The 23,182-nt window shown below is 41.2% G+C and overlaps 1 protein-coding gene across 6 annotated transcripts in view; it reads right to left on the minus strand.

Moving 5' to 3' along the window:
• The window catches only part of DENND4A (DENN domain containing 4A), a 60,258-nt gene extending 39,989 nt beyond the window's left edge, over positions 1–20,269 (minus strand). Inside the window, exons 1-4 of one of the 6 annotated variants that reach the window (XM_080396923.1) lie at positions 16,894–20,269; positions 7,896–7,981; positions 1,381–1,710; positions 520–769 (exon numbers count right to left, since the gene is read on the minus strand). In XM_080396923.1, coding sequence (XP_080253049.1) covers positions 520–769; positions 1,381–1,688 — 558 coding nt within the window. In that variant the 5' untranslated portion in view covers positions 1,689–1,710; positions 7,896–7,981; positions 16,894–20,269. Of the gene's footprint in view, positions 1–519; positions 770–1,380; positions 1,711–7,895; positions 7,982–9,508; positions 16,171–16,270; positions 16,840–16,893 lie in introns of those variants that run through there. The other 5 variants (XM_080396926.1, XM_080396922.1, XM_080396921.1 and 2 more) reach the window with 5 other exon arrangements.
• Positions 20,270–23,182: the final 2,913 nt, after the last annotated feature.

Genomic DNA, 23,182 nt, shown 5'->3' on the forward strand with positions numbered 1-23,182 from the left:
ATCTTTAAAACTAATTAATTATTCCATCTGTGATTTCACGGTCTGTGAAACACTGCACCACAATGTCATTTTTTTGCAGCTTCTAAACAACAATTTCTTTTCTGGTACTGTTAATGTTTTTAAATATTTTTAAAGTTCTGAATTTCTGGACATGAAAACAAAGAACACGGAAAGCCACAGAATGGAAAAGACCAGCACCCTTTAAGGGCACGCAAAGCTTTTAGAAATGTGAGAAAGACAAAACAATTTCTGTAGGATGACAGGTGACAAGTTCTCAAGGATTAATCCAAAACTGCTGAAGTCAGCACTAAAAAGACTATCTGCTCCAAGACTTCCAAAAAGACTTTGTTCTAAGCAGGAACAAAGAAATGTAATCCTCCAGCTCTTCCAAGACTTGAATTATCTTTGAAGAGTGCTTATCACAGTTTTTCACAAGGTATTCTGAGAACTGTCACAAATACTCCACACACATTACATCACTGAGTATCAAGTGTTCAAAATCCAGATTTGCAATCTTACCATACTATTATTAAGATTCTTGTCAACCTTGCAGAACGTATGTGGAGGGGTCTCTCCTTTACTTGGTATGATTATACATATATCCGTAACAGCCAAGGTGTTTTGTGTCATGTTTTCAGATGCTCTTCGGTAAGTGATGTACACTCTCTGTGATGAAGCACTGCCACTAATATTAGCAGGCCGACCATATGGAGTAGTTTGAATTATTTCACAACCTTGCTTTACTCTTTCTTTCCCATCATATAAAACCCTAGTTAAAAGGGGATGAACAAAGTCAGAAGGCACTTTTTTTTTAACACTTTGAATACTTATACTATACTAAGAGTTATAACTGAATAGCACTAATAGCAGCTCTTGTTTCATCTCTGATCAAAACATTTTTACTGACAATTTCCAGTCACGTTACATCACATTGCATTCTAACAGAAAAGTTTTGTGATGAAGCTATACTAGTTTTTCCTCACATATAATTTTTCTAAGTGTTTTGTTTACTGCAAAATAGTGTTTTCAGTTCTATTACAGATGCTTTGCCTGATCCTAAGAACACTCTACAACTCACCTCTTCTCAATCTGTATTAAATAGGTTAAGCATCTTATCTCAACCCAAATATATACATTCAAAGTTATAAATGGCTTTGACAGCTCCAAAATGCAAAGAATTACAGCTATCATTAAAATCTACTCAGCATGCATTTTTCCTACCATACTGGGTTACAGTATGCTCAAGTCAACAAATATCTTCTGGTTCAGAGTTTTGCCTTACATTAAAGTAGTATGGTATTTCAATAAACCTGCCTTATTTGCTCATTAGTCAAACAAAACTGCCAAAATCACCTACCGGAACAGAAAAGAACAACTCACCCCAAATCAGTAAGTGGGGGCTTATCCCTTCCTCGACGATAACACAGGTATATTTGTGGTCCTACAAGACTGCCATTATTGAGATCTGCAGACAGTCCTGAGGGAGTAACATCTATGCATTTATATCCCTGAGGAACTTCCTCCCCCAGAGATTTATTAAGTACTGTTACATCTGTAATAGGTTCTTTTGGTTTAGCGATTTTATGGCAAGCATCATTGAAGTGGATTTCTTCCTCTAGTGGTTTCGAAATATCCGTTAATCCTGCGACAACAAAGTAGTCAGCAACACGAGCCCCTTTGTCTTCCATCTTCCATTACAAGATGTTATAACTGGTAAGAAAGAAATAAGTTATCAGTATTTTTAAAGGCAATCGTAAGATATCAGAAATAATAAAATCATGTTTATTTTAAAAACCAGAAAATTTGCAATAATATAAATGAAAACACAATAGAAGAAATTAAAAGAAAGAAAATCATCATCAGATCACGTAATATTTTTCATTTGTAATCACAATCTTTCTAATTTGGAATTCTGAGTCACAGTTTTCCAAGATTTAACAACTCAGATTAGAAAATTCAAATGGCCTCTTTTCATTAACTTACACACTAGAGTAGCTGAACCAACAGGAACAGTTACAACAAAATACTGTGCAAAGTTCTGCAAATAGTTCATTACTTCAAGTTCATGGTTGAATCAAAAAGTAGTTCTCATGTATTCTGCACATAGTCTTTATTATGGCACCGTGTTCCCCGTGACAATGGATCTTCTAAGGCATGATCTGCAGTTAATTTGCTTCCTGAATATTAAATGTATATGCAAAGGCTGTCTTGACTATTTTAAAGATACAACTCTAGTATTTGCAGCCAGGTCATCCTATAAGATTTTACATCAGATACCAAGGCCAGATCTTCTTGGAGTATTTTTGCAGGCCGTAAGTTGATACCATTTTATTTTACTGTGTTTTGCAACTCAGGTCCTTGATATGCAACCCATGCACAGCCAGCAATATACCAGCCTTTATACAGAACATTTAAACCGAGTCAACTTCCATGGACTACAGACCACTATGAAACAAAAACATTCAAGACCACGTGAAGAAGTTTTTCATAATGAGAAGACAGTCCTGCTGTTCCAGCCAAACTGTGTTGGGAAATTACATTCTTTCTTCCTGGGTCATATTGATCTTTATATATGAATTCTTTCTGTATAGCGATTTTCTGGTTTTTGGTTGGTGGATGGTTTGTTTTTGGTTTTTTTTTTAGTGTTTGCTACCAATGTTGTAAATTAACTTCAGCTCAGGACAAAGTAACATCTATAGGATGAAAAGATGGCCTTGCAAACAATGCACTGCACTACCTATCAGGAGGTTCATTTTCCTCTTTGTCAGAGACTCCTGGATACCTTTGCAAGTTACTTAAGCATCATGTCACATTTAATAGCTGGGTTTTGCAAATAAAGAAAATACTTTCCACGCTTTCATGGAACACTGAGAAATAGGCTAAAACTGTTTATCTAAATCACCCACATCTGCTGGAACCTCAATAAAGTAGCTTCAGAAAGTTTACTGTCATCAAGTTCCAGACTTCTTAAACCAGACATGATATTTAAAACTCACTTTTATTGAACTAATTTTGTTTGGGTGTAACATTTTTTCACGAGAGAAACTATTAAAACACAGAGTCTGAAAAGCTTGCTAATGTTCAGAAACTCAAAAACCAGAATTTAAAACTGTTTGAATGGTTGGTACAAGACTTCAGTTCTCGTGTCATTTTTATTTCATCTGCTTTATCTCCCTTTATTTTCTGCTCTAGGTAGCAAGTATCAAGCCTTATCAAGCTTCGTACAATTATAATTCTTGGGCTTTACCAACAAATCTTCATTAAAACAAGCAAAATAAAATTAGACATCTTTCACTGGAAATTAGGAAAATTATTTCCTAAATTGATACTGTGCATTTAATCAAATTGTTCTCAGATGACCTCAGATTTCCAGCACCAGCCCCTGCTCAGGAAGAAAAAAATGTCAGCCTGTGCCTGATTACTACTATCAGCCTCATCCACTAGTGCAAGAAAGGCAATTCCATCTTCTGGCTCTTATTTTGTAGGTTGTTTGTATTTTGTTGGAGCAACTGACTTGTCTGGCTTCTAAAGTTGCAAGGAAATGAGTAACAGTTTTTATTTAAGGATTATTTACATTATTCAAGAAAATACCAAGAAAACCCCACAAACCATCAGACCTTTGTTTCTTTCTATATAGTTAATGATCAATATGGGACACTTGAGAACACGATTACCGGGAAACAATCATCTATATAAAGCAGTGTAACAGTTTGTAAATGAACTGTTCAGCTTGCTTTCTGAGAGAAGAGAGAACGCTGTTACAAAACTGTGCTTAATTTAGCCTAAATTCAATTATTTCAAAAACATCTGGAATACGTTACTCAATTAGCAGTATATGAGCATAATAACTACAAACTCAAACTTCTCTGAGTGATATATCCAAAGACACACAAATTAAACCACTGCATATGCTGCCTATTACTTCACCGTCCATCTGGCTTCAGCAAATTCAGAACGTAAGTTTCATAAAGCATCTTTAAACTCTAACATACAACCAAACACTAATATCTTTCAGCTAACGCAACTTAAGTTCTAAATATTTTGTAACACTAACAATTCTCTGTAAAACTATGGTATGCTACATTTTAACTAGCAAAAAAACCTTTTAACTTTACCAACCAACACTGACTCTAAATCAATGGATAAGCAATAACGGTGGTGGGGTTTTTAAGCTACAACACACAGGGCAAGCATTTGCTCTGAAGTCCAAAAAAACCAACTACTTAAAACATGCAAGGGAGTGTAAGTAGTAGCTTTTAAAAAAGTATCATTTGAAAATGCATCAAGAAATGCACGAAGAAAATAATGAATACTTTAGAACATAGATCAGAAAAGAGCTGTGGTCAAAGATACAAGACAGAGGGTGTTCTGTGAATGTATATATATACACACACACCAGTATAAACCCCCAAATACTCCTCAAGAACTGCTGAGGAAGAAAGGGTTGGCTAAGTAAAAGCTACCAACTAAACAATTTAAGCTCAATGCTTACCCCATCATGAGCTCTAGTGAAAAAGTTTTCAATCAAAAGACAAAAGGTAGACTGAAAGCTAAGTCTTGCACGGTTGTGTATGAAAAATGCCCTGTAACCACAGGCTCAGTACAAAGCAGCAGAAACACTACGAAACTGAACTATGCCTTAGTGATTCTAAGTTAGAAAAATAGAAAGTTTTGTTACTTTTCTCAATAGCATTATTTCACATAAATACACCATTTTCTAGAGTGCTTCACAAAGCCTTTTAAGTTGAAAACAAAACAGTATTTTAGGAATAAAAATTTATACAAACTATGACTGTTAAAATAGCAACTAAGTCTTACAAATTCAGTGTATTAGCAGTACATTATTCCAGTTTAATTAGCCAAGACAGCATTACAAATAAACAGAAAGATACATATACACATCATACTGAAGAATCATACCTACCTCACAACTTAAGCCTCACTATTCATTATTTCATATTAATTTTATAGCAAAAGTTCTTAAATTCAAACATTCATTTTTTCCCAAAATCCCTTTCAAGCAAAACTGGGACAAGGTCTCCTCATTTAGAGCCAGTTAAAATTAGAATCCCCTACATACAAACACCTGCTATCACACGAATTTGCTTCCTAAGGTTACAGCAAGTAATACACAAGTCAGCAAGACTTTCATAATTTAATGCAGCTTTTACAGAAGGCGGGGGGAAGGCCTAGCTGATGATGTATCATCCCTTCCTATCTGCCCCATCCCTGGCAGTGCCCAAGGCCAGGCTGGACGGGGCTGGGAGCAACCTGGGCTGGTGGAAGGTGTCCCTGCCCAGGCAGGGGGGTGGGACTGGATGGGCTTGAAGGTCCCTTCCAATTCCCTATGATGATTCTGCGATCTTTGCCTTCTGATACAAAGGCTTCCAGCTAAAAAAAGGTATAAAACGCAAAAGATATCAAAACAATTCAGTGGTATTTTATTCAAGCCAACTTCAACTTTACTACAGCTACTGTGATACTAAAATTTTCAACATCTGTTTACTGTGAGAACATACTTACGCAAAATTTATGTTAACAGACCCCAGAAAGAAGATATATAATGACAGCTAATTCAGTGACAAATAATCGTTCTGTAAAAAGCAATTTCACATAAAGTGAAAAATCTGAATAATTTCTCTAGAAACTCTTACAAATGAAGGTATTCCAAAGCATGTTAAAATTATATGCATCACAAAGTACTGCAAGTCAACCTCCAGGTAAGAAAAAAACAGAAATAATGTCACACTGTACAAGGGTTTTGCTTGAAACAGCAGGTCCCGGGTGAAATTCAACATTAACAGTGTCACACTGGGAAGCAGCTGCTATTGCTTCTCTACACTTGGCCAATGCCATGGCATCGTAAATGTAACCTCTTACAAAAGTCCCTGGAAACAAATGCAATATACAATCTTCGAGCCATCTCATGACAACCATTTTAAACGAACTGCATATAACTAATACCACTACAAATTAAGCATGATAAACATCAGTAAAAAACACTTTATGCTTGCAAATAGCAAACTGACTTGTAAGAACTTACTAAAAAACACACACAGACTTTGCAGATCATAACTGTACTAATGTGGGAGAAAAGACAGCTTTCTGCAGTTTCTAAAAATATGGGAACAGGGGATACAATCAGATAATCCTGCCACAGATCCACAAACTATTACCTTGATTACTTTGCTGAAAGACAAACTGTAAACTCAGTTTCATTGTTTATTCAATTTCATTTTTCAGTATCAATGTATTTCTTCATAAACATTTAGGAAGTATTAATAATTTTCAGTAACTGTCACCACTGGTGTAATTGATAGGTGCTGGCATTTTAGCAACTGTGCAAAAGAGATTAATCTGAAAAATCAGCTTTGTGATCTAATGCTATAGATATATTGCTAGTGTTAAGAGAACCTGTCTGCTGCAAAGGGCAAAGCAATCTGCTATTACAAGATGATCAGGAGGTTTACAGGAATTCCATGTGGCTGACCCTTTTGTGATAAAGTATCAGCGGGACTTTGATCTAAACCTGAATCCAGAAAGCAGAGCATATTATGTTAACTTATTCTGCATCCAACAAAGTTTTTTTTCTATTTGCTACAAGCTACACACAACTTTCATATAGAAAGCAAACAAAAATTGAAAGGCATGATTTTAAAGCAGTTCACATAAAACAACTAAATCTGTGTCCAAGCTTTTTGAACAGATCGCATTTTTCATTCAAATACTATAAGAGGGAAGTACACATCAGCTTTTTCCCCAACATGACCAGAAATAACGTGGATGTGCCGTATATTCCATCTCTGCAGCAGCAACCAGGCATGATGTTTCATGAAGCAGAGTTTACTACAGAGGCACTAGACCATTTTCAAGGAAAAAGATACTGATACAATTCATACAACCTGCTCCTACCCACAAACCTTTGTAGAGGTAACTGTTTATTGGGCCCCAGACAAGAAGAACTGCTCTAGCAGTGCCAGCTTCTTTCCAGGAGTTTCCCAGATAGCAAAAAGTGTTTACTTGTATGATTTTTGAATGTGCAAGAGATACACAACTTGTGAAAGATAACAGTAAGGACCGTCTGACTAGAACAGTTGCACCAGTCCACCTCTGGCAGACACAAATACAACAACTGCCTTGTAATCTTTTAATCTTGTCTTTATTTCCATTCCTTCATGCATTTTCCTTTGAGAACATTAAATAGCTTATCACTTTGAGTTCCTTATTAGGTCCATTTTCTGTCTAAAGCAGATGACATTTTACCCTGTTAACATCTCTTTGGAGTCAGGCTATGTTTGTAAACAAAGAATGAATGGCTCCTAGCATAGGATGGAAACCAGTGCAGTGCTCTGCAACACCCTTTTTTAAAAACAGTCCTAAGCTTTATCAAAAATTGTGTTGATTTTTTTTAATTAAAGCATTCATCATATAATCACTTTCCAAGAACTTCCTCTGAAGGTACACGAAGATTAGACAACCAAACAAAGCAATGACCAATTTTTAAAACTTGCCAGTAAAATTCTAACAGTCCCTAGGATTTCAGTCTCATATGTGTACTGCTGCATTATCCTGCCAACACACAGAAATGTGGTGGCTAGTCATGCAAGAGCAAAATGAAGTTAACCGGATCAGTCAGTCCTGCTATGGCTACTCAGAACCATTTCTCAGGCATGAGGCTGCACAAATCACATGACAGCTCAACAGTCTTGAGAACATGTAAGTGCCAAAGTTGCCTGGTAAAAGTGACAGACAAGTTTGGGTTCCCCCCCCCCCCCCCCGGTATATTCTTCATAGCAAGCAATCCTGGGAACCAAGTGGAAGCACCTAAAACACCACAGGAATTCTTTCAAGTCAGAACACAAGTCTTTTGAAATCTCTACCAATGTGTTCCCTACCTTTTCATCAGGGCATTGCTTCTACACTTTGCCTCTCTTGCTGTCAGCCAGGCTTTAACATAGACTTCTTGTTAAAGTTTCATTCCCTACAGAAACAGCAAAAACAACAACAATGTACACATTTGTTGAAACTTACACTTAGCACACATTCCAAGCATCAGTCACATTAAATGAACATTGTGAACTGTAGGAGTCCCTTGCTAAGACAAGGTTACATTAAAAAAAAGTATATGAAACCAGGATTTAAACTGGTTTAAAATAAAGAAACAAAATATCAAGTTTTATGCTGCATTGATATTTTAAGAGTGTAAACAACATTTCATGCTTTAAAAAACTAAAATCAATCAAAGAACGGTTGAGCCAGACACTTCAAATCATTTCAACTCTTCTGCTATTTTCTGATAAATACCTTCTGTGTCTATTCATAGAACACTTTCACAGCTAGGTAACACCTTTTAGCTCAATAACCTCTCAAAGTCTACTTCAAGACACTGTTGCTCTTTGCAAGATTATGGTATTTAAACAGATGCTTTTTACTCCACAATAAGCAATACACATGTACTCTTCCATGTAGCCACCTTATTCCCATTCCCCGTTCTTGCAGCTAGGGTTACAGTCTGCTTGCCATTTACTGTCAAAAAAATCTCTTTTTTTTCAGGTATGGTAAACACTAGTATGACCACTTTTAAACACTGGTAGGACCCCAGAAAGCTTGAGCTTGTATTTGACACCGAGGCATGTGCAAGCCAGGCAGCCTGTGCTGCATTTAAGCATTTTGATGCAACAGCACTCCACTCCAGGACTGAGGAGAATACCTCGCTGGAGACTTCCAGACTTCAATCTCCCAGAACAACTCGTTAGCATCAGCAATGCTGTAGTCAAAAATAAACTTTGCCTAAATGAGGCCAAGACTTGGAGAACACTCTAGGAAGATGACTGTGAGAAGATGCAGAAAACAAACTGTAATGTAAGCAAGGCTAGGAGGAAACACATCTCAGGGGGAATTAAGCAAACCATGAAAGATTTGCTTCAGTTCCTGAAATGGCAAAAAGTGGGGAAAACCCCCTACACTAGATGATCGAAATTACATTTTTGGGAGTACAAAGTTCAAGATTCTGTTTATAACCCCAGCCTGCAAGACCAACTTATTTCAGATCAGGCAGAAGCAGTCAGCACTGCTAGCTCATGACTCCTGCAGCAAGGGGGCTGGGGGTGCGTGTGTATGTGTGCGACAGCGCAGAGAGCGAACCAGCGCCTGGTGCTGGTCCTTCTAATCCACAAGCACCAGTTTCAGTCACTTACTCTTCAGTAACTGACTTTGAACATTTTCACACAAGCCTACAAAGAGAGCATGCAGCAGTAGCACTACGTATTTTTGCCCAATGAGAAACTACAATTTTGTCTAATGATCTGTAATATAAAGTTTCCAGGAGTGTCAGAAGTTATGATTTTAGGGATCACCCGCAGACCTCAACCACAGCTGCAAAAACTAAGAAATAAGCAGCATTAGCATATGAATAATTTCCCTGTGGACACTTCAAAAAACATGTTTCCTAGTCCACTCTCTGGAAAGTCAAGGAGGAGAGTTAAGGGAAAGAAAAAGAAAAATATACCTTCGTGCATTACAAGGAGACTGCTGCCAGTGTACCTGCAGCTGCGTTTCATAGTACTTGCAGCTTGTAGAGCATATTTACAACTAGTTTGTTGTCTTCCACCTATCAGGTAAAAGATCCACTTGTTCAAGAAACAAGATGCAAAGGACCTACATTATCACCTCAATACAACCAGAACTTCTCATCGCATTTTTATTTTTCAGTAGGATCTTGCCTATACTTTTTCTTCACATTTCCTACTACTACAGTTAAACAAATTACAGCAACAGAGAAAGCTGCTAAGAAACAGGGCTAAAGTGATCACTGCATTACTTTTTAAACCCTATTGCATACATCTGCACTCATGTCAGACAAAGCAGTGATTAATAAGAAGCCACTAGCCTCCACTAAACTCCCTTTGGTGCTGCAGTAGTAGCACTAGTGCTAAGAAACATATTGGGATATAAAAAAAACAAAACAAGAAAAACCACAGCGTTGTTCTGCCCCTAGACATCACAGGGCTAGAATTGCTATCAAGTGTTTTGCAGACCCATTCGCAATCTTCTGTACCAACTCATGGTTAACACACTCTGATCCAAACAGCTGAGGAGATAATCGTGAGCGCTCAGAAAACTTAGCAACAAAGGATCTCTAAGAGGTGCCCAGGAAACAGAAAAGTGCCGGATAAAAGCGCAGGGACAGAACAGAAGACCATGAGGTTGGGAGCAGAAAACAGGAATACAGGCCAAGAACTAAGGGACAAGCAGATTTGTTCAGTAATGCCTAGGAAGAAAGAAAAATCAGGCCTAAATTCAGAGGCTAATCTAGATTCAGTGGGATTGCTCAGTCAATGAGCAAGGACTCGCCATCTAGAGTTCAAAGCTTGGAGGAAGAAGCTGAGTAACTGGCAGAGAGAAGGCAGGAAGGAACAGACTTCACCCTGAGGGAGAGAGATCAGGCATTTTCTACATCTTCTATACTTTCCAGCATCACCCACCAAGTCTTCCATGTTTGTTGTTCTTTGCTGGTTTTAATCTCAATAAAATCAAAGCATTTACTAAGAGGGTCTAACAAGGCACAGACAGCTTAGGTGTTTACCACAGCTGTGCCACAGCAAAATCCCATGATATTCATCCCCGACTACAAAAATTCAAGGAAGTGACATTCAAGTATCCCATGAGATTCATGACAGAGAGAAATCTTAACCAGGCCAGTTTTAAAACTTCTACTTTTCTTTCTAGATTACAGTATTTGTGGCCAAAAAGCACAACCAAAGAATGGAAATAATTTCTGAAGTATAACTGTCTTTGTAGGGAGGGATGCACAGAACAATTTATAGCAAATGATAGGGAGGGAAGCCAAGGTAAGCACTATAAAATGTAAATATTACTACATCCAAAAAAGAGTTCAGGAGGAGAGTTAGTCCATGTTTTTTGTACAACTATGCATTATACAACTTTTAAAAGGAGAAGTCCCCCAAACAGAACCTTCTGTTTTCCTTGGCATAGTAGATAAAGGCAAATGAAAGCAGCAAATCTTCCAAGATTGAACTTCAAACACAAAATCTGTCACTGAAAATGTCAAAGTACGTGAACCAAGAGCGACAGAAGTAGCCTGCTTTCACCCAGCCATATCTGGATACACACGCAACCACAGTTTAGTTTTGAAGCCATTCTCTACCCAAATTAAAACTCTGAATGCATGGTGTGGTGGGGGAAAAGACAGGTGGGAATTGTTTCCTAACATTTTTTCTACTTTTAAAATACACTTTCATTGTGACTTAGAACATTTAACATTCTTTTTTTCTCTGGCCCACAAAAATGTCGTGTAAGGCAAGAAAACTGGACCCAGCCACGCTGCAAATTACAGACACTGAGTAGATGACCCGTACAGCCTGCGGCTGCAGGGCTGTAACTGCTGTTTGCAGATGATCTACACCACATTGGAAAGGTTTAATGGAGAGGTAACACTGACTAATACCTTCCTCATCTAGTAAAATCTCTACACACAGTTAGCAAAAAGTTCATCATTCGCCCCACAGAAAAGTGTGAATGTACCGTTACCAGTCCAGCTACAAATATATCTATCACCTAACATATTGCTGTGACAATCTCCTAGTTAGTTTAGCTAGCAAAGCAATATAAAGCAACATTAGAGTATCCCCCCAATAATCACAGTAAATTACCCGAAGTGCAATGGTATGCTAAGGTAACTACTGCTTCAGAACAGGAGTTAGACATACAAGTCACTACGAAGTTGTACAATTTGTTACAACACTGCTCCTGTACCAGGATTTAACTGACAGCACTGTGCTGAGCCTCATTACTTTTGCACTTGCAGGATCTGGACAGCATCGACTCTTTCACTGTAATTTTATAGTCAAAATATCATGCAGACAAACTTGCTGGCATACGGAAGCTACTGGAGCTGGGCCAGATCCTCATCTTGGTTGTACAACTGAGAGTAATTCCTTAAGCCCACAAGTTTCTTCTGAAGCTCAAGACAAAACCAAAATTGGAGTCGAGCCTACACTGCCCTTCTCCTTGTTTGCATAATGCTTGCACACAAAAAAGTGGGGGTTTCCTCTTGGGACTTTTTCATTTGCAAGTACATACACAAAACTCATACAGCACACTTACTGCTTGTCCACTTATTTCAAATGGCTAAACTGAAATAATGTCATTAATTAGTATCAATGATTTTTTCCTGACCCAAATTAAAACAAGTAAAATTTTACAGTAAAAATCAAATAGTGAGGATATAATTGGCCAACTAACACCCTTCCTTACTCTTTCCATACTATTTCTATACCATAGTTCCTCCTTCTTTCACATGCGCACACACACCCCGCCCCTCCATTAATGTTTACTTTAATTTCCTTCTATTTTGGCATCTACAGTAACCCTGTATCTAATACATGAAAATACACTTTGAGGGGGTAAAAATATGCCATTTGTAAAAGTAGGGCCACGCTTTCAGAAGTGTTTTGTTTCCACTTCTCCTCCACAATTTCCTTCTGGTACTGTTTGTGCACTCTTTAGGGAACTAGCAGTGACTTCTGCATCACAGACTGCTCCTAAAATGACTGCTATAGATCAAACCTCTCGGCATCACTGCCTCACATAGCCTTCACGGTACATTTTAATTTTTACTTTATAGTCTGTGGGGGCACTTTATAAGCATACATGCATCGGCAGAGTATTCCCAGACCAGTCATAGACCAAGCTTCCAGACCCGTCATAGACTAAGCCTGAACTGAAGGATAGAAGAAAATATCCAAGGCTTATTATGCAACATAGCAAAGAACCTCATTCACTTGAGGTTATTACTCAGTCAGTACCACTGTTAGAAAACAGCTGATTTTAAGTAGTTGAACAGTGGTGACGCATTCACCATTTGTACGTATTCATCTCCTACCTGTATAGCTATCCTCAGTTATGGCAAGGCGTAACTGGCTTTAGCTTGCAGAGGATTTGCTGCTTTTAGCATGGCATAACATTTCTATCATGGTTTGTGCTCACAGTAGCAAATATTATTCATATACAGGACTGATACGAGGGAATAGATGCAGGGCCTTTTCTGGGCTCTTGCCTACGACCACCCAGCGAGGCTACAGCAGGATGAGGGACACATACAACTCAGACCTTTAAATCTCTACCCTTGCTTTTTGTGAAAGCTCAACCTAAACTTTCTTCAAAGGTGCCAAATCTTTCAAGGGTTTGGTTGGGGGCGGGGGGGCTGGTTTGCTTTTAGGAGAGTTAGCATAAAAAAAGTTTGAAATCTCAATACATCACAGAGAAGTCCAATTTAAATAGTTTCTCTTTTACAAACAAGAGAATTGTACTGGAAACACACCAATCCACATAAATTACATCATGCTTTGTTAAGGCACTTAAATAGAAGTTATTTCAGTGTCTTTTTTTGGTCCTTTCCCTCTCCTTTTGAGAAGTATTACAGTTCTTTCCAGGAAACTTCAGAACAAATACCTTAAAAATCCACAGCTACAGATGTATCAAAACCTGAGCTACTGGAACCCTCTGTCAGACAGCAACATACTTTGAAATCACCAATACCTCAAACATAATGTTTGAACAACGTCACATTGATATATTTTTTTTTTAATCCAACAAATTGTGCAACATTTTAGCCTCCAAGTTTTTGGTCAGGCCAACACCACATTTTTAAAAACCCAAGGTCAAAGTTGAGTAAAGGACGATGAATGGAAAGAAAACTTCCAGCAAGTCTTCATTTCAGGAGATACTGAAGATTCAAGAAAGGTTTTGGCTAAGTAGTTCTTGTACTAGTCCCTTTCCACAGCCTGCTGATGCTTGACCATGAGTGCAACTGTTCCTACAGTCACTTATAAAAAGCATTTCAATCTACTATGACTTGCAAAACCAACTCCAATTCAGTTGCTAGGAGGTATGATGGAAATAGCAAAAGGATGCTGAAGATGTAAGTGACACTGCAAATTCTTCTTCCCGATTTAAAACTTCAAGATTAACAAATCCCATTATCATTACTCAGCTCAGTCTAGATATCATCTTCCTCTACTTAGGAGTCACAAGACAGTTTTCTCTAGCTATCACACACTACAGCAGGAATTTACCTAGAAATTCGTAAACGCCTCAATGCAAAATCCTGTAGATTAGAAACTGCCAGACTCGCTTCTGCACAGTGGTGCCACAATTCCCTTGTAAGAGTGACACAGTAGTATGAGACACCTTCCTGAAACAATCTCATTCTCTTTAGGAGCACCAGCTAGGCTCTACTCTCTACCTTGCTACTTTCCCTTTCAAGCACGTAATAGGACCAGGTTATTTACATTGTTCCTAATGCTTGACCCAAATCAGCTACGCTCACCTGAGCCCTATAGTGTGTGCCAGGCTATGTCAATATTTGTGCTTTTACTAACTAATAATTAACTCTGGCCACGTAACTACAAAATTGCTAATATTGCTATTAATGCATACAGAAATTCCATTAAGTGCCATACCAGCAATATATCCAAGTAAAGCACAGAGAACAAGCTGTACCTACAACCACCCTGCTACAAGAAGTACGAAAACTCACACATATGATTATCCATAATACTGGGAAAACATTTCTAAGTAAGCCTGTGTTTGACAAAAAGTGGTCCTCGTGCCTTTTGGCTTTACTGCTTGTTGGAACAGGTCTGACCTTTTTGTGCTACTTTGTAGTAAGTTCACTGCTTAAAGGAGGCCATTGGGTAAAGCCTGTTCCAAAGGAACAGAAACTGCTCACGAACTTCAGCAAAGAACCTCACCCAGCTAGACCCTAGCGTTTCTAGAATAAGTAAAATATGTACATCGCACAAGCTCTTAAGGCTGTAAAGAAGCATAATGGGTTTTTGCTCTGTCTTTAAGGCTCCATGCAATTTTCCCCTTCCCCAAAAGCTAACCACAAAAACTCTAATGCTCTATTTTTGATAATTAAAACAATTTCAATGCCAAGTCATGAATACCCCTAGAAAACTTCGCTTCATTTACTGGAGCTGCAGTTCCACTTTAACATTCGCTTTAAATGAGCTTACAGGCTCCTCAATACTCTAAAAGCAAGACAGAGTTTCACCGATACTCTAAATATACGTTTTTTTTTTTAAAAGAAGAGAGAAATGGGAGACTTATAAAGTAAGACTTGTACGCTAGACACACAAACCAGAAATAATCCATTCACTCCCCGTCGACCTTCCTTGGCCAGACTAACTCAATGAGTTTCCCTAAACCACCACAGATACTTGCCAAGATTAAATATTTGTGTTTAATCATTCAGAAAGTGAAAGATTATGTACTGTAATGTAACACTCTTTACGGAAACCTCCAGTTGAGCAACAGTTCCAGAAAAAATTGTGAAATGAAGTAAAAAGCTGTCCAGAACACCACAATTCTGCTTGGTTAATTAAAAAAAAAAAAAAAAATAACCAAACTTCAGGACTAAGCGCCAAGCCAAGACCTCATTTTTAGCAAATCAACACTCACAGGCGGCACATTTTTAAACGCAGCCCGTTTGAAATTACTCCGGAATAACAACCATTACTAAGAAGTTACTAAATATTACCGTCCCCGGGCCAGGAACTTACGCTATGCGCTGACAGCGTGATACAAGCGTGATAAAAATGTCAGGGCTCATTTCTGCCGGGCACACCGACAGCCGGGCACACCGAGCGGTGGCCGGGCACGCCGACGGACCGACAGCCGGGCTGCGGAGCCGCCGGGAACGGGCCGCCATCCCCCGCCCGCCGCCGCTGCCCGTGCGGTGCCCGCTGACGCCGCGATGCGGGCACACAGCCCCGCCCGCTCCCCCCGCCGGCCGCTCGCCCCCCAGCCCGCCCGCGGGCTCCTGCGCTGCCTTTGTAACATGGCAGGTCAGCGGGGAGCGCTCAGGCGCGGCGCGGGCAGCCCTCCGCCCTGAGGAGCGCCGGCCGCCGCGGCCCCGCAAGCCGGCCCCGGGCTCCGCCGCTCCGGCCCGGCCGCGGCCGCGGCGGGGGGCTGGCGGGAAGCACCGGGCCGGCGGGGAAAAGGAGAAAGTTTTGCCCCCTCCCGCCGCGGCCCAGCGGAAAGTTACCGCCGCCCCCGCGCCTCCCTCAGCCCCTCGCCCGCCGGCGCCCGGCCTCCCCCGCCCGGCACTGACAGCCCAGCGCACCGCCGGCCCCGCCGCACGCCCCTGCCCCGCCGGCCCGGGCTCGCCACAGCGCCCGCCCCGCGGGGAGCCCCCGCCGCGCTGACAGCCCGGCGCGCTCCCCCGCCGCCCCGCAGCCCTCACCTCGGGCGGGGGCCGCGCTCCCCGGGGCAGCGGGGAACGGCCGCCGGCGGCGCCCGCCCCCGGCGCCGAGGAGCGGGAGGGCGAAGGGGGTAAAGAGGGGGGAGCGCGCCCGGTCCCCGCGCCCTTATCTCATCTTAGCGGAGCCCGCACTCGCCTTCGCCGCCTCCCCGCCGTGTGGGCGTCTCAGGCGGGATCCCCCCTCCCCTCCGCGCCGCCTCCTCGCGCCGCCATCTTGGCCGTCACGGGGGGCGGGTGGGGGAGAGGCGGGCGCCGACTCGTGATCGCGGCGCGGATGGCGCGGGAGGGCGCCCGCCGGGTCCTGCTGCTGCGCGGCGGGGCCTGAGGCGAGCCCGCCACCGCCCCTGCGCCCAGCCCGCCTCCGAGGGCGCCCTCCGACAGGGCGGGCCCGGCGGGGCCCTCGCTCCGGCCGCCCCCGTCCCGCTGCTCGCTCCCTCAGGGGGCGGTGAGGCTGAGCCGTGGGGGGAGCGCGCCCCCCGCAGCGGAAGCCCCTCGGCGCGGCCCCAGATGGGACGCGCGGACTGTCCCTGTCTCCCGCCCGCCGGCAGCACCTTTAATGTAAAATTAATTAATCTCCGGTCCAAAAATGCCCGTCCTTGGCTCACCTGCGGTGCTCGTTGCGAGGGCCCGCAGGAGGTGCCGGCTGTCTGGAAAACGAGGGAAGAGAAAACCGGGGATTTTCTCCAGTCTTGGTGTAACCCGCGCCAGGCTGTTGCATCAAAGACTAGCAAAGAACCCGAGACAAAAATAATCTCTTAAGAGCATGCGGCTAAGATTAGTGCAGCGTGTCAGGATGTTGCTGAGCACAAGGACGTGAGCCCTCCTTGTGCCACCACGCATGGGCACGCCGCTTCTCCAGCACCTTGTGTTGAGCAGCCATGGGATTCAACATTTTATGCCATGTGCTATTTTGGAAGTGATGTTTAGGGATAGGCATCAACCATACAATTTTGGCTTTGAATTCCAACTTGCCTCAGTTCTGGACGTTTGGCTGGAGGGTTTATATGTGGCTCGTAAAGACAGACGGGACTGTAAATGCTTATGTATGTTCAAACCTACTGTATGGGTTGACCTCATCCCTCTGAAAAAACACAGCAAACAGGCGAATATAAAAGCAAAAAGTACAAACTAAGACTTCCACCCCACCCCACGTTTATTAACGTGGCTTTATAGCAGCAGTGCAGCTCCTCCTAACCCCCCATGTAGCAAACAGAGCGGCTGACACAAGCCGATCTCTACTCAGGCAGCAGCACCCATGTGCAAGCCTGCACATGCAGACGCAGCTTGGCGCTGTCAGGTTTGATACTTGTGAGCTGAGTCTGCCTCTTCTTGTTTTTTTTTCTCAACAGCCAGCATACGGACTAAGGAATGTGTCAAACCCCTGTCCCAGGCAGGGACTACAAGAACAACATTGGCCATTCGTTGTATTTCTACATAAAATGCATTTCTAGCCATGCTTATAAAGACGTTGTCTCTCTCAACTATACACAGCGCGATAAGTGAGAGATCAAGAACCCAAAACCTCATGATTTTTTGCAGCAAGCTGGTCTGCATTCTGTAATGAGTCCTTAAATTATTTAGTGTGCTGGCAGAAATTTTTCTAAATCCTTTGACAGTTGGTGGTATATTTTAATTTTGGAAATGTTTTTCAAATAAATAGCAATAATGAAGCCCATCTTCTGGCTTGTGCTAGTAATTTTGATATGCAGACTGTTCTGTGCTCTCTACTCTTGCTCGTTTTTCATGTAGGCATAATTTTCAGGCTTCAGCGTTAACATCCAAGATTAATGGGCCTGTTCCTAGTTCTAAGAGTATTGTTTCAGCTGCCTGTATACTGAGGCGAAATCATTGCACTGATGTATGAATACTTCACCTCGCACAGTTTAGGTTCATAACCATTAAAATATACTTGACTCTTTCTCATGGAAACTTTGATTTGAGAGAAACATAATTCTTAAACGTTCTGTGGCAGTTTTCATACTTTTCAGCTCATGTCATAGGTAAAACTTTGTGTAGACGTCTTTGATTTGCTGGTAATTTATAGCCCGACCAGTTTGTTTCCCTCCACCTTTTTCTGTCCTTCTAGGACTTATCTGCATTTAATTACATATTGTGTCAGTCTCAACAAACTGCAGCCAGGGATGCAGATCTCACTGTGCAAGGCCTGATACAAACACCAAAGTAGTTTCTGCCCAGTCCTACCATCGCAGCTAACACAGGTCTTATCTCTGTCCTGTCTTTCTTGTTCTCGTGTCTCCCCCTCCCTCCCACCCTATTCCATCAAGCCTCTTCTGCTTTCTGGCCGTGACCTACCTGCCACTCGCTCACTGTCTTGGCCGTGGCATACTTTCTCCCCCACCAGCACATTTAATTGCAATGCTCCATTTCATTATTAGCTTGTCACCACCTTTATCAAGTCACCTTTCCTAACATATCTAGCCGCAAAGCTTCCCTGTGTAGCTTGTCATCAGTTTTCCACATTAAGGCTTGTCTAAAGCCACATGCGAAAGATTCTATGAGACATAGTGACTATAGTGCTGTATTTATTTCTGAATAAAGAGCATCATCAGTGAATGGTGTTACTGTACAGACTTACTGTGTGCCCAGCTCCTGCAGGCTCCTTGCACAGAAATGTGTCTGTGTGTCAGTCAAACAAAGCCTTTCCCTTCGTGGGGACTTCAGGGATCTCTCGGCAGTGGTCTCTACATGCACATGGGGACCCCAAGGTCATTAAGTCAAGACAAGTCTTCCTATTCATTTCAGTTAGTGTTGGATCGGATTCTTGAGCATAGTGAGTTAATTAAACAAGTTAGCAACTGCATGTGCTCCAGGGGGGCAGGCATCGAGCATGCTTAATGTGGTATTCTGCTGCCTCGCAAGCGCAGGGTGGAGCACCGTCAGCCAGATTTAGCCTCCCCAGGAGTGCGGCCAGGGAGACGAGCCGGGTTTCTGTGGACAGGCAACCACAGAACCATTGTTTTCCATGTTGCAACCCCAAATTTCTAGCTTGTGGCACTGAAGTCCTTTTCAAAGTATGGTTTAGCTTATTTTAAGTGCATTTTACACATGGGTAAAATCAAGCAAGGCAGAGGACCAGTGTCAGATGGTCAGTGACACAGCCAGGAATGGAATGGAGATCTTCCCTGTCCCAGGACATGGTTTTAACAGATTTTGTCCCAGGATTGTGAGATTTGACTGCTTACAATTCATGAGGCTTTAGCAGTGCTCAAAGGAAAGCAAAAAAAAAAAAAAAAAAAAAAATGGGGGTGGGGGAATGACGATGGTACAGCTATTACTGTTGACAGTATTTCCTGGCAGAGACTGGCTTCCATAGGCAAAACTATTTCAGTTTCTTAAGTACACAATTTGGGGCTTAATCTGTTCACTTTCTTAGCAGTTTTATTCCTTTTGAAGTCTCTTGGCTGTGCTGTGTGCACTGCTCATTTATGGCTACAGGGGGGAAGAATGAGTCTCCAAAAGAACCCAACACAACATCTTTCAAGTAGACACAGCATATCTGTAACCTTGGTAAAAATAACTATAAAGATAATGATAATGGATAATTATAAACCGTGTAACGGGCAAAACAACACTCTGCATTTCAGAGGATGAATTGCCTTACCCTGTCCAGTAACCCACTTTACGGTGCAGTAATGGATCTACATCCGGAGGGTTATGCAATGAAATTGAGCCTTTGGCAAGCTGGAATCACGCTGGAAATGAAGCAACATCTTTGCGGGTTTTTTTATATATGCACATTTGAAAATCTGGAACTTATCCCTTTTGACATAAAGAGACCATCCCTGCTTGGGATGATTAAATTCTAGGAGAGATTATGAAATAATAAAGTATTTAAATATTATGATGCAGCAGTACAACAGTGCAGTTATCCTTCCTTTTACTGCTTCAAGTATAGTATTTCTGAAAAGCTTTTTGCACTCCAGGGAAACTACTGATCATAAATTATAGAAGAGGCAATAGAATATCATGCATGTATGCAAAAAAAAAAAAAAAAGAAAAGAAAAGAAAAGAGAAAAAAAAAAGAAGAGGTTTCAGACCCTTCTCTAGATAAAGAACTTACTGAAGCAGCTAAAAATATGGAGAAATGAAGCGAACACAGGGCCTGATCCAAAGGCCGCCGAACTCAGAAGGAGCACTGCGGGAGTGTTCATTAGGCACCAGTCTCATGTATGTCATGAATTACTATTCACCAAATGCAAATGAAGAATGTTATTGTATATGAGTAAGGATAAAGTCTAATTGCAATGTCTAGGAATTCCACTTGGATAAAATGAGCAGATTTTTCTCCAGCAGGTAGACTTTCTCAGCAAGGATTTATTGCCAATATTTATGTGAGAATTCCTAGTCCCAAAAGCACAGAAATGCTGGGAAACAAAAAGGAAAGAAAATATATCCAAAGAGGAGACCCAAATGTTTCCGAGTCAACTCTATAAATAGAAATCTGATGCAAACTCATTATCATTTCACTTTTCAGTACTGATTTGCTTCCTCAGGATTTCAGAGTGTGCATCTGAGAATTTAGACTGTGCATCATAAAGTTTCCCTCAGCAAATGCTAGAACTACTCACAAGGCATTGCAGCATGGCAGCAGCTATCAAATATCAAATGATGACAGACCCAGTGGATGGCCATTGGTATTGTTTGGTGAGAAAACAGTTAACATCATGCTTGGCTGTGTTGCTGGCGGTAGGGGTATCAAGGAGCGATGCCACACCTCTTCTCCTGTTGATAGTAGGCAAATAGGGATGTACAGCTGGAGCATATTTCTGGAATGGCTTTTCCCATAGACACTGGAAGCTCCAAAAGAAATGCTTGCAGCAGATTGTTTGAGAACGGGATGGCAGAAGGGTTGCTTGAGGCTGACCCAAGTCCTAGTGCACGTACCAAACCCAACCTGTTGTCTGTTCCAGCACTAACCTGGTTTACGTATTGCTCTCATCAGTAAAGCAAGAGAACAAAAGCTTCTCTTTGTGGACTAATATCAGGAAGGAAATTATGCATGCAGATCCACCAACAAAAATAACAGTCTCGGGGTGTAAATGTACACACTGATACTGCTGTTTCGTTGCTATTTTCAGCAGTCCCTGTACCCTCATGGGTGAGAGTAAGGACTTAACTGCTATTTCTGCTGTTTGTGCATCAGCCTTAAAGGTTCAATTTGGACTCATGCTCTTTGGCCCATCTGGAGGTGATTTCTGCAAACAGCAGTCTTTTCTCTGAATTAGTCCAATTCATCACCCAGAGCCACACCATGTGATACTGTGGTGCTGTGGGTATCTTCTCTCACATCAGATATAAACCCACTTTCCTTCATTAAACATCTCGGTTCCTTATTATTTGCGCTTTTACTTAACTTCAGGTCATGCCTAGGCCAAGTAATCGCATTTCACACACCTAAGCGTTCCCCACAGTTTTGTCTGGCCAAGATACTTACTTCAGGCTCTAAACTCTGGTGTAGTCCTGCTGTTTAAAGTTTTTGTATTTTGTTGGAGAGAACACTTATGTCATGGTGGGTTAAGTGAAGTGTATCTATCAGTTAACCACTTCTCAGGAGTACTATTAGGCTTAATTAATGTTTGTAGAACGCTATCGAGATTCTCAAGAGAAGCAGCTATAGAAGTGCAAAGGATTATAATTAATTTAAAACTCCCTCATTTTTGAGTAAATGGCTAGCAACACTTAAGCTGATATTCTCCAAGTAAAACTAATTTTTTTGATTCTTAGACAAAACATTCTGAAATCGGGGGTTCCATTTTCCACCACCACTGTATGATGCATTTTGATTTTTATTGTCCTTTGACATCCTTTGATATATCCAGGCACATAACATAGCTTGCTTTAGTTCAGGAAACACTGTCCAATATATGTAAGTCAGATTAAAATACAACAAACGACCAAAATCACTAAATTAATAAACTCAAAGGCAGTCCACATCGCGATTTTCCTTTAATATATTAAGTATTTGAACCAAAAAGCCTGTAATTAATATTATGAAATAATTTCCATACTTATTTAAAAGACATCTCATTTACATAAATAGTCATTATCTGGAAATAGATCATTAACATTCAGAAAACTGACAAGCCAGATTGAGAGCAGTCAAGATGTACCAAAGAGATTTGCAAGACTCCCTGTTTGAAACTGTTCTGAGAGAAAAATCTCTGCTCCTGAACAAGCTTAAAGAGGACACCGCTTTGGAAATACAAGCAGTGCTTCATCCACATGACATCACCAAACAGAACAGTTATTTTGTGCGGTGAGAGAACATTGGGTCAGTCTTCTCACTAACTGTCATGGAGGGTTTCCAAGAAAATGCATCTGACACATCTGCACTGAAAATCTGACCCAGATTATAGCCGATGTTCTCATAACACAGTTTTTCTGCTTTTCTGAAACCCTGCAGCATTAAAGCATACCTTTTAAAATACTTCTGTTTTTCAAAATACTTTCAGTACTTTCAAATTTTGCATCTTGTCAGAAAACATATTATGCAGAAAAGAGAAAGAAGAAAGAAATGGCACTTCCATGTTTCTATTTGCAATCTAGATTCTTCACTCCTCAGCTATTAGCTAGAGAGTCACAGGTATTTAAAAATATGTCCTGGTTGACTGAAAGAATGCATGTCAAGCCCTGCTGTTAGTGCTTTTGCCATCCAAGATCCAGAACACTCATTATTAGAATTTTTTCTAGGTAGAAACAAACTCACCAATTTTTTAAAAGCTACAGCTACAGAACATGTTCAAAAAAATGTTGCAGTCGCCCTGTTAAGCAGACCTGTGTCTATCCTTTTTCAGCGTAAGACACTTCTTTGAAGTATAAGTGTAAGCCCACCAGAGTAAGGTGATACAATACAATCTTCCCTGTTTGGACATT

Source organism: Falco punctatus, assembly GCF_963210335.1.
Source record: "Falco punctatus genome assembly, chromosome: 7".
NCBI classification, from domain to species: Eukaryota; Metazoa; Chordata; class Aves; order Falconiformes; family Falconidae; genus Falco; species Falco punctatus.